Below are 12,798 nucleotides of genomic sequence, written 5' to 3'. Positions count from 1 at the left end.
AAGTTGGGCTCTGCCCGTGTTCGCTGTCAGAACCAGCGAGACTTGGTGACTTCAGTGTGGTTGACTCACATTAATTGAGCAAGGAAGTCGCTTTATTCCAACGAATTAAGGTGCAGTGTCTAGCGTACACGCAAGCCTCGTTGAGCCAATGATCGATTGAAACAGGGTTCATGTCACACGATATGGGCATGGTGTGACTGCACCCAAACAAGAATACGGTGTGTGGCTAGGTAGCCAGTAGTCATGCATGTATTTAGATTTTACTATTTAGAATAATCTAAACATTTAAAATTCGGCGGATTTGCCGCAGATAAACTAACTAAAAATCGGTTTTGAAATGAAATCGAAGAGTTTATTAGCCCAAATTAAGGTAGTAACTACTCTTGGAGGTAAAAATTGCGATCCGCTACACTTGTATTGAGCGAAAGGTCGGTGACCTAAATTACGCTTCCTCAAGCGCAAAGCTACGGCAGCCCGCTGCACTTGGTAGCACTTGGTATCACTTGTAGACAATCTACGCCTGAGTCGTTTAGACTGATTGCAGCGGGGCTGCCGTAGCTTTGCGCTTGAGGAAGCGTAACTTAGGTCACCGACCTTTCGGTCTATACTGAGAACAAGTACGAGTTTAGCGGATCGCAATCCGCTTACTCCGAGAATAATTGATGCCTTAACCCAAGGCAATTAGCTCTTCGGTTTGAAATCCAAAACTGACTTTATTTATTTCTATCTGCGGCAAAGCCGCCTAATTTTCTCGTGTGACACACACACCTGTTCCCAGGGTATGTGTAACCCCGTTGCAAGTATTGTCATTTCTACACTATGATTCGGTTCGCACCTCGTTTCACTCAACTTTGACAGGAAGCAGAGAAGAATTTGGCGTGGGCATGAAGCTGCGCTAGCCTCGGTAAAGGACATGAATATCCCAAATTTATCACCAGCGTTTGTGCTGAGTGCCTTGAGCTAAGCTTGCCAGACAGAAGTTGCAGTGAGCTGCGGCCACCAGATGAAACGGGATGTATCGATATTCTGTCGCTGTCTCCAGAGTTTATCGTTGGTTAGACAAAAACTAGCGTCGACCGCCACGGTTGCCAAATATGTATCCGGTGTGATACTCAATATCAGCTCTTAGCGAAGAAGGTGATTGTTGCGATCCCCTGGATAATACCCTGTCAAAATCGCAGCTTGGACGATGAATTAGTTTCATGATTGGGTTAAGGCCTTAGTCTGGTGTTTGTAATCTAAAAATACATCAGAGATCACTTTTGAAGTTTTTACATGAAAGCTGTAAAACTGTTATCAAATATGCTGTTGAGCAGTTATATCCAGTTTCAATGTCATCTTCTCAGCTTCAGCCACGACAACGTAAGGGGGTCCTACAAGTCAATTTCCGTGTCGAAGTGATCGGAAGCCAGGAGTCTCTGGACCTAGATTGTGGAAGGTTTTACACGGTATTACATTTTTCTTGCTTGAAAGATGACAAAGTCCCACGCGGTACATGCATCACAGGAATACGTTCTACGCTGCACATGGTTTGAGTACAATAAAACACCAGAGGTTTGGACCTTGCCTTCTATGATGAGCGACCGGCTGTTAATAGCTGATAATCTTCTGCATTGTGGTGTAGATATGGGACGTTGTCCGCCGCTATCGCGAGTTTTGCGCAATTGACATACTAGTAGGCCGACAAACCGCTTTGCTATCAAATGAGGGGTCTCGTATTACATACTGACGAGTGCAGGATTGACGCTTATAATTAGTTGCGCGAGAAGTATCCTTCATGGGCGCCCATGTTTCGACTCTTGCCAAGCAAAAAATATATTGGCTCGTCATTGTCAGCCGATATTGTGGACAAGCGGCAGCGCGACCTCGGCCACTATATGATGTCCATTCTACATACTTGCCCGCTGGTGTGTGATTTCTTCTGTCTTGATTTTTCTGTGTGCTAAAATTCTCCATTTTCTGCTTGGAAATAGCTTGTTCTCGACGAGATTATCGACTCATTTCTTGACATCAGGCGCCATATTCAAGAGCGTGCGCGCGAGGAGAGTACTGAGAGGCGATCGGCCTCTACACCTACATATATAACGACGAGCAATTGTGGTGGCATGAGCCCCGTGCGGACCCAACTATAGTTTGCACAAGTTAATCTTAAAATAATAAAATCTATCCATCAAATCTCAGCCTATTCTCGGTTTTGCCGACTGAAGAGAACCGGCCTACAAACTTCCATATTACACTCGATACCCGTTTAATCTGATGTTTACCATCACTCTGTATGAAGATTTTGTGGCTGCACGTGCACTCAGCGAGCTCCAGACCGGACTTTACTGTGAGACGTAGGTTATTTTAACCCGAGCAAGTACACTGGACGCGCCGAGATTTTGGCCAAAGCTGTGTTTATCGATCGTGGAGAAAATATTTGAAGATGGCACTCGCAGACATCATGTCGGTGGAGATGAGCGCCAAGTATATGGACTCTAGCAGCTCGTCAAGTCTATCCTCGGATTCTGATGACGTGTCTTTATCAAGCTCTCCAGCAAACTCTTCATCTTCCTCTAACTCGGAGGGAGATTCGGATACAGCACAAAACTCGGTTAAGAAGAAATTGGGTTCTCAAGGACGCGCAAGCAAGCAGAGCAACGATGAGAAAAAAACGGTCAGCACTTTTGTCAGAGGGAAAAAAAAATTGGAGAAAAGAACCAAGAAACGTTCAGCCTCGAAAAAAATTCCTATCAAAACGAGGAAGGTTGAGAAGCACGCACCTGCAGCCGTACTGCCTAGTCACCCACATCCACCTCCACCTCCGCCGCCGTCCCCCTCCGCTCCGGCTGAATCTTCAAGTAACAGCTCGTTCAGTGACAGCTCTAGCTCGGGCATATCCAACATGTCAGATACAGAGACACCTTTACCACCTCCGCCACCTCCGCCTGATCGTATCGATTCTGTAGGTGCCGTAAGACAACCGCTCACAACGAGATCACAAAGGCAAAAATATTTAACGAAGCACCAAGTAACAAATGACACTTCTTCGTCGCTGAAGGTGACTTTGAAGCTTCCACCAGGGTTCAAAACGAGTAATAACGATTTGACGGTGCTGGACCCTACTAATTTATGCGGAAATAGCGTGACGTCTAATTTACAGGTGACAGAGTTGAATGAAATGGCAGAAAAAGTGCCGCGAGTGTCAACAAGTATATTGAGGCACACTAAACCTGAAACAGAAACACGACCTTTGAAAAAAGAGTTATCTGCAAGTCGCGTGTCAGGTATCATGGCTCATGATGCTTTGTCGGCATTTCAAAGAAATGAGGCCAAGTTTGCTACGCCGCTTTGTTCAAATGGTTCTCCTGTATCAAATAAGCTAATCCCTTCAGGACCTACTGTGCCATCAGGTGAAATTCGTGGTGCGAGAGAGTTATCTTACGTGGAATCTACTCTCGCTAGCCATCGTCCCGAAGAAACAGTCGAGATCAATATTCCGGCACATTTTAACGATCCGTACGCAAATGGTGGTGACATTTTGCGCCAGTTGGACATGTTTTTCTTTTGCGACGAGAATGGGTTTGTCTAAGAATCCTCCAACCATATAAAGTTATTTGTCATTAATATTTGCTCTACGTTTTATGCTCGCAGTGAGGCCATCAGTCTTGAGGTCCTGGACTGTCCAAAAGATCAGCGCCCAAAAATTATGGGTTTTGGCACTGTTGTCGAACATTTACCGCTGGCAGAGCGTCTACTTCCGATCAAGCCTATTCTCGCATCCCCTGCATTTCCGTCAAGATCAAAAAAACGGCAGCGCACTGATCCTGCATCTTTTAACCCTGCAAAATTTTCTGCGTCAAAGTCGCGAACGAAACCAAAATGTGAGATGATGATTGTAATTGCTGCTGTCGTTGTAGTGGGAAGCATGTCTCTGACGCAAACTTCAATTTATGCGATACTGTAGTACCTACAAAATACAAAAATAAATCCGCAAAAGCTGACGACGAAATTATATATCAAGGTGATGGCGAGTATGAAGAAGACGTACATGCGCCCATGTCCGTGAATAATCTTGGGATTTTTGAGCTGTCTCATGTCTACCATTGTTCCCGTTGGACATTTCAGAGTCGTCTGACTCAATTAGATGGAGAATTAGATTCTGACAGTGATATTAGCAATCGCTCCCCGGATGATGAACTTGTTCATTCTGGGAAAAGTAATGGTTCTTATGCAGGCTCGGGCAACGAAAGTGAAATTCTATCGTCCGCCTCTTGTAGTTCAAGCGGGAGTGGAAGCGAGAAGAACATGGGCTCTCGTAAATCTTTTTCTTCGGATGTTAGTGATACAGAATGCGGCGAAAAAAAAAAGATACTGAGCCGACGGTTTCCAAAAGCTGGGACTGCTGAAACAAAACATTCACCTAAGCGAGTTGCAGTTTTCAAAAGCTCTGCAGCAGACACAGGTCAAAGAAGACCAAGTTCTCGAGCCGACACAAGAAGTGCTGGTCTGCCTTCCGATGTCGTCGAATTGATGCGTACTGATCATGCTGTCGAAGTTGATGCGCAGGGTACTCCCGACGAGCTAAATCTGCTAGAATGCGGCTTTCGTCATCCTTCAACCTACGCACGCACACGTGTTTGGCTTCCTGAAGTTACAGATTGGTGCCTCGATTACGCAGAGGGAGATCCGACACTATGGGTTATCACACCACATGCCTGGTACAAGATTGCAGGACCTTTGTCCGGACTTCTACCCCATCCGTCGTATCGCCACATATTTCAGCACGTTCGGTGTCTGTTTGAAGCTAGTTACCTTGTCGCATACGTTCTTAAAGAATGGTTACCTATTAACAAGAAAGTGTCATATCGAGCCACGCTTCAGCAGGTTATCGAGCTGTCACTACTGGGTAGATATCGAGTGGTACGTTTGCGATAATTCTGTTTGTTCCGATTGAATTGAAGTTTGAATCTAACTTCAGTGCTATTTCATCATGTGTAAATGAAGTCTGCCTGGTTTTTGGTTAAAAATTACCCTTTCATCAGGGCCCAAATATGTAACCTATTTTCCGAAAAGGACACATATCTCGAGTCGATGTTTTTTAGGCAGCTGCATCGCTTGCACGAAAATTATACCCTTCGCGAGGCGAGGCAACAAAAGGAATTCGCCCAACGGGAAGCTCGTCGAACGAAACGAGAAAATGAGCGCCTTGAGAGAAAACAACGAGCTGAACTCGAGCGGCAACGTTTAAAGGATGAGCGTGATGAAGAGCGAAAGTCGAAAAGAGAGGAAGATTCGAAGTTTCCTGTGGACGATTTGAGACTTTTGGAGGGAGAGGCGGCCAACAGTAATAGTATTCCTTTGGTCTGTTCTAGATTGAAAGGTGTCGAAGGTTTGTTGCTGGGTGAGCTCATTATGGCGTGGCAAAGTATTTGCACTTTTAGAGATTTTTTGGGCATGGATGTCGTTTCATTGGAGGCTCTCGCTGAGTGTATTACAGCTCGCTGTGACGAAGGGACTGACGTTGGTCTGACTCGGATTTTTTTGGCCTTTCTACGAGTCATTTTATCCGAAAAATCTCATATGTCTCAGCTGGGCGATTTTGTTGTAGAAGGTAACATCAAGGTGTCCGATCTGTTTTTAAACAGCGAGAGGACTTATGGAATTTGCGAGCGTGCTAACGGCGACATGCTGAATGCAGTCACATGGCAAGAAATACTTCGCCAACTCATGTCGAAAGATCTTGGTATCGACCCATCTATCGGTCACGTTGGATCTTTGGTAGGATGTGAGATTGTTCGACAAACTTTGTACATGCAAAACAACTCAAGCCCCTTTAACGACCCAGTGGATACGTCTGTAAAGGGTTTGGAAGATTATCTGCAAGTTGTAACGAATCCGATGGACCTGGGCACTATAAAAAAGAGAATTGATTCGGGATATTATGAACAAACCAATGGTGCCGAAATGTTTGCGAACGATGTTCGTTTGGTTTGGGATAATGCCATTCTGTATAATGGCGAGGAGTCAGAAGTAGGTCGAGCAGCCCTAGCGCTGTCTGATGTTTTTGAGCAAGATTACGAACGATTTGTGATCGGTCGAATTCGAGCGAATCAAAGCCGAATTGAAGGTTGCAAGAAAGTCATGAAATTACTCAAAGATCCGTCAGCTGAGAGAATGCAGTCATTTCAATACTGCGATGTTGTGTACGGATTATACTGTCTAGAATTTCACGAGCTTCCTATCGCGTATAAAATTGGCGCTCTTTCGTGGATTTGCTCGGAATTTTTGACGCTATCTAGTATTCGGACCTATATGGCATCTCAGGTGGATCAGGAGATGCTCATTTACAAGAATTATAGAAAACGTGCGTCTGATCTGGACAGTCGTAGAAAGCAGTCAGACAGGTTACGACGCGAAAGAGATACTGCATTCAGAAAGGATTGTGCAAGCCAAGGAATTCATCCTAATTCGCACAATGTTTTCTCGGAGGGAATTAAGCGTCGACATGAGTTTATTGGAAAATTCTTCGAGGACTTACAGTCGGAGAAATTGGAAGATGATAGGAATTTTGAGCAAGACAAAAAAGCTCAGACTGAGGAGATGGCAAACGAGCTGGACTCGCTTGTTATTCGCGAGTCTCCGTTAGGAAAAGACAGATACCACAATGCGTACTATATGTTTAGACACGATACCAAACCGCGATTATTTATTGAGCGTCATGATTCGGGAGATTTCATCATTTGCAGTACCAAATCCCAAATTATAACACTCATAGAATGGCTTAATCCAAAAGGTATCCGGGAGCTAAACTTGTTGACGAAGCTACAGAATGTCAAAGACAAATTGCTTCATGGTATCGAGGAGGGTGGCAACGAAGACAGTGATACTAAGGGAGGTATTGCGTGGAATGCGAAGGGTAGCATCGAGCTTCAAATGTTTCCGCTTCCTGGTGGCGCAATTCAAAGTGAGATAATGACCATAAAGGATACAGATAAGGTCATTAAGTCTTTTAGTGTTGCTCGCAAGATGTTGTTGTGTCTAAAGGAGCATCTTCAAAGCACGAATACGTTGCCTGCATCGTGGGAAGGCGCGCAAACATGGAGTACTCGTGTTGAAGAGGCAAAGTCGTTGAATGATCAGCTTGATTTGTTGGCCGAGTTGGAGAGTGCTGCGGTCGCGGCCTCAAATTTGGGAGTGGAAACAATTCGATCATCGTGGCGTCGAAAACGACACGAATGGCGGCTGGCGCTTGAGGGCGTCTGTACATACGCCCAGCTTGTTTTTTTGCTACATTTGCTACTTGAAGAGTTTATCAGTGTGGAAGCATTCATGGATCTGCATATCCGCTTGGATCGGCGTGAATGGCTTAAACTGCGACCTAAAGAAACCCATAACTTCATACCCGAGGTCGGACAGACCGTGATATACTTTGGGGATGGCCATGCTTTAGCATTGAAAGAAGACGATAAATCCAAGAGAAAGCGGTTCACACAGAAGAGCGATAAACCTGTTCGTAATGCGACAGTAATCTGCAGTGTGAAGAGCGTTTCGTATCATCACGGTGGAGGCGACCCATACGCTTTGGCTGTACTTGAGCCGATTTCGGACCCGGCTCAACATGGATGTGTTCGTGAACCAGGAACTTATTTCTGCCCTTTGCCGTCACGAGAACATCGACTTGCAAGAGTATTTTTAAGAATTTTGGCGAAGCTAAAGGGGCTTGCAGATGCTGATCCGTTCTTGGAACCCGTGTCAGATTGGGAGTTTCCACAATACAAGGAAATTATTCTGCACCCGATGGATTTAAAAACAATAACTATGAAGGCAAGCAACCTGGAGTACAAGAATGCAGCAGAGTTTATGAGCGACTTAAAACTTATGCGGGACAATTGTCAACTTTTCTGCGAAGATCGCTTTCCGACGTTGCCACCATTAGCGCATAATCTAGTCTACGTAGCAGATGGACAAATCAAGAAGTGGGGAAAGGAAATTCGAGCATGCGAAGACCCATTAGTAAATACAGATAATTTTTCCCCGGAAAAAAAGGACGCTAGTAAGTCGGAGAAGTTTGAGCACGATAAGGCGAGCCCAACAGAGCTGCCAACCCGATCGATCGTGACAATCTTGCGTCTTGAAAATCGATTACCAGAGTATGTTGTGGATGCCAGTCGGTATTTGTGGGCAGTCAATCGGTCTTGGCAATGTGGAGAGGATTTCAGGATGCTTTTTCGCAACTCTCAAGGGCAACCAGGTGATTATTATGGTGGTAAGACGGCAGGGTCTTTGCCATTTGATGCCTACGGCATGCTGCCATGGGAGGCGCTTCGCGTGACTTGGGATGAAGATGATGGATCGGATGACAATCGCATTAACCCATGGTATGTAATGGTGATGCTTTAATGCTGATAGCACCAATTTGACCTGTTGTTTTGTTATATTAGGGAGGCGGAATTTTCTCGGGGTAACAGTCTGGCATGATACTGCAATTAGTACTTTAGACTACGATAGCGAAGAGTGGCTCGCATGTCAGCGTTTCAGGCCTTTTATTTTAACTTTGGAATGGCAAAGTCGTTAATCTTTTCCATACTGTCTGCTTTTCTGGTCTTTTGATTTGTAATGCGTATGAAGTTGGATTTCTGACACTTGCTTATCCATTTTTCGGAGCACGCATACCTTTAAGTTTTGTCCCCGCCAAACTTTTAGACAGTTTTATTGTCGAGCCATATAACCCGAATTTGTCTATGATGACTGAATATCTATAAATTCAGGTAAATTTTTAGTTAGGTAGTCTGCCAAACATGCCACTATTTCTTATTCTTATTCTTATTCTGTTTCTTTTTGTTTTTGATTTTCTTTTTCTTTGGTGTAGTTGGCATATTTCCTATTGATCCGTTCGCATCGCTTTCGGCATCCTCAGCTGTCTTCAGAGCCGCAGCCTCAGCTGCGTTCTCTGGTTTTACATTGCAAGTATCGCCAGTGTCGATTGAATCATAATTAGTATTGCTGTTCGGGTGATGCGAATTTCGCTTTCCTTTCTTCTTTTTCTTGCGCTTTTTGTTGATATCAGCGGTATCATTGTCTGGCCATGCAACGTCGTCTACAAAACCAAGAGACCGTGCAAACTCAGACCCATGATCAATTCCTACCTCCTCTTCGTCCAGCAGCTGCCATGTATCTTTTTGATATCCCGGCCGAATCGCTTGCGGCACCGTAAAGCCCAAGCCATTAACGCAGAGCAAACTGGTTTGTTCTCGCAATTCCTGCTCAAAGCTACGCCATGTTGTATGTGACTGCAAGAAATTGCGCAAAAATGCATCAGGCGACTGTGAAGCGGCTTGCAGACGAATTGCATTGCAAATCTGCAGAATATACCCTTTGTTACTGGTAAAGTCGCCATCCGCACGGTAGTGCTCAATCAAAAGGGTGACCACTTTGAGCTTTTTCACAAGCACTTCTAGGGTTTGCTGATTGTCCGTTCGCAGTGCAATGAAAACGAGTTGATAAAAAGCCGCATGATACAAATTATTGTGAGAATACTCAAAGAACCACGTGACGAGTACACGCCACACATCTGCATTAAAGTGTTCACTCATCAGACCTGGATTGTGCGCCATTATCTCGACAAGGGTCTCGACCAGCGTAAGTCGCAGTTCTGTGAACGGGACCTTCACAATATACGCAGTGTGGCGAACTGCAGTCTCTGGTAATGGCTTGTTCGAATCTTCGCCGGGCATCTCGATATTCTGCTGGCTCACATACTTTTGAATCAAGAAATTTAAAAGTTCACCTAAATGTTGTTCCACAAGTGTGTAAATCTTTTCACGTAGAGGACTTAACTGATTAGGCACCAAATTAACGATTGTAGCACCAAATGACTGGTATGGGCTCGTAGGCGGACCTTGAACCTTCTCCAATGAACTTTTCTGTAATAATCGGTAGACACACTTTATTGCAGCCGTACGCTGACCTGCAGTCCTCTGTACAGCAGTACTATTATCATCTTCGGATTCTACTGCAGCGCGGATTAGCCCCTCAAGAACCTCAGGACAGTAGGCAGCTGGTTGTAGTAATAACTGCCCATTCTCGTCGGCTGCTAGCCTGTCTACCAGCTCAACGAAAACATCAGCAGCTCCAATGGTATGTGTCTCTCCGTATTCATTGCTGCACACATGAGAGGCCAACACGAGCAACATCTTCCACTCTGCCAGGGATCGGAAGAACGCCCACTTTTTGGGCGGTGTTGAGGCGTACAACCGCATTATTGTAGCACTGTGAGGCTTGCAAACCAGCGTCAAGAACAATTCAGCCACTGGTGCATCCCCAAGATAAGGTAGCAGGGCGCCCATGTACCTCTGCACGGTCTTGGCATTTTTACCCAGTACGTCATACACGTCGTCCAAGTTGAAACGCAGCAAGTAATCGATGACACGACATGCATGACGAAGACTTCCTTGAGAATCATTTTGGAAAACTTGAAATAGACAGCGCGTCAAAAGTTTGCTTTTATTTCCAAGGAATGTCAGCAGTGCATCCGCCGTATCGTCATTCGCAAGCATCATTGTGGCCCTATAGGACGCTACAAGCTCTGGCGTCACTTCGTCAAGCATCTCATTTTTGCGTCGCGCGTCCGATTCAGCAAAAGTTGCAAATTTGGAAGCGTCGGGACCGTCAGGCAGCTGTGCATTCGCGGATGGCACGCGCGTTACGAAACCGATGAAACGAGCGAGCACTGCATCATGATTGAGCGCCGCCACTAGCACATTTGAAGCAGTCGGGTTTTCATTTTCGATCGCGCTGCATATCAAATCTTCAGCCGATGCCGACGAGTAGCGGCGAGTCACCGTCACGTCGGTCATGATGCAAGCGTAAGGGGATTAAGGCGTCTACCAGTGGTTCGACAAAAACGTTTTGGTGTTTAAGTGATGTGTACCAATAACTCATTAAGGTTCGATCGATCATGCTGTGTGAAGCTGTTTCTGTTGATGTCGTTGGAAGTGAGCAAGATTCTGCATCGCTTGAGAGTAAAATGGGTATTTAAACGCTGGACTTGAATAATCGGCCAGCTTTTGGAGGACGAGAGCGTAGTGGCAACCACGAGCGTACGGAGTCCAAATGCGGAATCTATCGGGTGACGTGGTGTTGGCCACCTGAAAAATAGCAGGCCACAATCGATGTGTGGAGTCTGTGAAAATAAAATAGCTACCGGCACTGCACTGAGCGAAGAGCGAGCGTATCATTCCGTAGCCACTGTCATGTAGTATGCAAAAGTTTTCCACGCATACGAATGAAAATATATGTAGTTGGGTAGCCCGGAGTGACTGAGAAACAAACTTATTTTCCACCGCTTCCAAATCAAGTGTAATGTCACAAAGATCAAATCTCAACGAAACGTGGCAAAAGCCTAGTTGAATGAGCGTCTGATTAGCTGCGTCGATTGCGTATTTCCATCCAAGTTCGTTGTCGTACACGGTAGCACGAAAGTTTACATCCGTAGCCCGGAAGAGCTCTCGCATGAATACTAATCCAATAACATCATACCCGGGACCTCCTCCATACATTGCTATGCTCCAGGGCTCTGGCTGATTAATTCTAAAGATTTTTGATCTTAATTCACTGAGCTCATTCGTCAGGAGCAAGTCGGGCAGATTTCGGCAGCGATTGAACTTTTGCTGGATGTAGCCGCTGCGAGCATGTGGGTTTTCAAAAGAAGGTCGTTGCCCAGTATTGGTGGATAAACACAAGCCCTTCTTGAGCTCCATAGTTTCTAATTTTGTTGCAGCAGGCAATGCCTCCAGCATGAGCGGCAAGAATGAACGAGACTTGATGCGCAGAAAGGTGGTCCAAGAGTGTCGAAATGCGCGACTGCACAGATTCCAAACCGATTTTTTCGGCTGCACACTTTCATCGCTTCCATTGTACTGCAGCCAAGTACATGCAAATAGCCATCGACGACTTACAAGTCGAAGCTTGCGACGCTCTTGCAACGACAGAAATGAGACCACCATAGCGCCGCAATCAGTGTCCATTCCTGCTCATTCAAACTACTCAATAATTACTAGTATTTTGTAAAGCTCATACCAGTATGGTACCGGTACACACAAATTACTTTCAATAGAATCAGCGAATTCAAGGTTTAACTGTGAGAAAAGTCAAATGGATTAGCCAGGGGTTGTAATGCTACTCCGGTAGAAGCCCTCAATGATACTAGAACCTTAACTCGCGGGGATGTTTGCAAACCCATACATACATTGCAATCACCGAATAATACTGTTGGCACCGATGGGGAGCTGATCTCACTATCTGTCGTGACTGAGTCTGATATTAAAGATACTTGCATGTTGGTGACTGCGAGGAGTGTGACAACATTGTCAAAAATTATTTTTTCTTCACAACGTAGAGCTCAGAAACCCATCGCGTGTGTTGTCCCCGAATCAAGGTGTGCGTCACAAAGTCGACCTCTTTTCTGGAATCAATTATTGATCTTATCATGGGAACAGCGTGCCCATAAACCTTTTTTCTCGTGTGACTTGAGTTTGCGGCGCCAACTTTCCGTGTCAGAAAGGCAGAAGGGATATGGCGAACTGTGCAAGCTTATTGTAAGCTAGATGCAGCTCCAAATTGGTGCAAGCGCTAAATCCCAAAGAGAATGTACTGCAGAATAGCACTGTCGATCGCACCTATTTTGATACTTTTAACCCACTTAATGGATGTTTTCAAGTGCCCATGAGAACCATTGAGATAACCCTCCCACTGCTATGGGTGCTCCGAACATGATGCTCATGGAGTTATTGATCATACCTGCAGCGGGGCTGCCGT

The 12,798-nt window shown here is 45.3% G+C and overlaps 4 protein-coding genes across 4 annotated transcripts; 2 read left to right on the top strand and 2 right to left on the bottom strand.

Annotated features, from left to right (window-relative positions):
* Window positions 1-1,331: 1,331 nt before the first annotated feature.
* On the top strand, window positions 1,332-2,132 carry PHALS_11848 (c14c152g7553; the record flags this gene model as incomplete). The annotated part of the gene is made up of 5 exons (XM_024727284.1): window positions 1,332-1,448; window positions 1,507-1,554; window positions 1,625-1,675; window positions 1,758-1,907; window positions 1,974-2,132. The coding sequence occupies 5 exons, from the start codon at window positions 1,332-1,334 to the stop codon at window positions 2,130-2,132; spliced, it is 525 nt and encodes a 174-aa protein (XP_024577876.1).
* A 293-nt stretch (window positions 2,133-2,425) lies between these two features.
* Window positions 2,426-8,460, top strand: PHALS_11847 (CREB binding protein/P300 and related TAZ Zn-finger proteins; the record flags this gene model as incomplete). Its single annotated transcript, XM_024727283.1, has 5 exons — window positions 2,426-3,561; window positions 3,634-3,863; window positions 3,947-4,902; window positions 4,987-8,360; window positions 8,424-8,460. The coding sequence occupies 5 exons, from the start codon at window positions 2,426-2,428 to the stop codon at window positions 8,458-8,460; spliced, it is 5,733 nt and encodes a 1,910-aa protein (XP_024577875.1).
* A 326-nt stretch (window positions 8,461-8,786) lies between these two features.
* Window positions 8,787-10,838, bottom strand: PHALS_11846 (Armadillo-type fold; the record flags this gene model as incomplete). The annotated part of the gene is made up of 1 exon (XM_024727282.1): window positions 8,787-10,838. One exon carries the CDS (start codon window positions 10,836-10,838, stop codon window positions 8,787-8,789), a length of 2,052 nt encoding a protein of 683 aa, XP_024577874.1.
* A 99-nt stretch (window positions 10,839-10,937) lies between these two features.
* PHALS_11845 (hypothetical protein L915_11214) lies at window positions 10,938-11,987 on the bottom strand (the record flags this gene model as incomplete). The annotated part of the gene is made up of 1 exon (XM_024727280.1): window positions 10,938-11,987. One exon carries the CDS (start codon window positions 11,985-11,987, stop codon window positions 10,938-10,940), a length of 1,050 nt encoding a protein of 349 aa, XP_024577873.1.
* Window positions 11,988-12,798: the final 811 nt, after the last annotated feature.

Source organism: Plasmopara halstedii, assembly GCF_900000015.1.
Source record: "Plasmopara halstedii genome assembly, contig: Scaffold_555, whole genome shotgun sequence".
Taxonomy (NCBI): Eukaryota; Oomycota; class Peronosporomycetes; order Peronosporales; family Peronosporaceae; genus Plasmopara; species Plasmopara halstedii.
The sequence above is the reverse complement of the archived record's forward strand: the minus strand, read 5'-3'. Positions and strand labels throughout refer to the sequence as shown.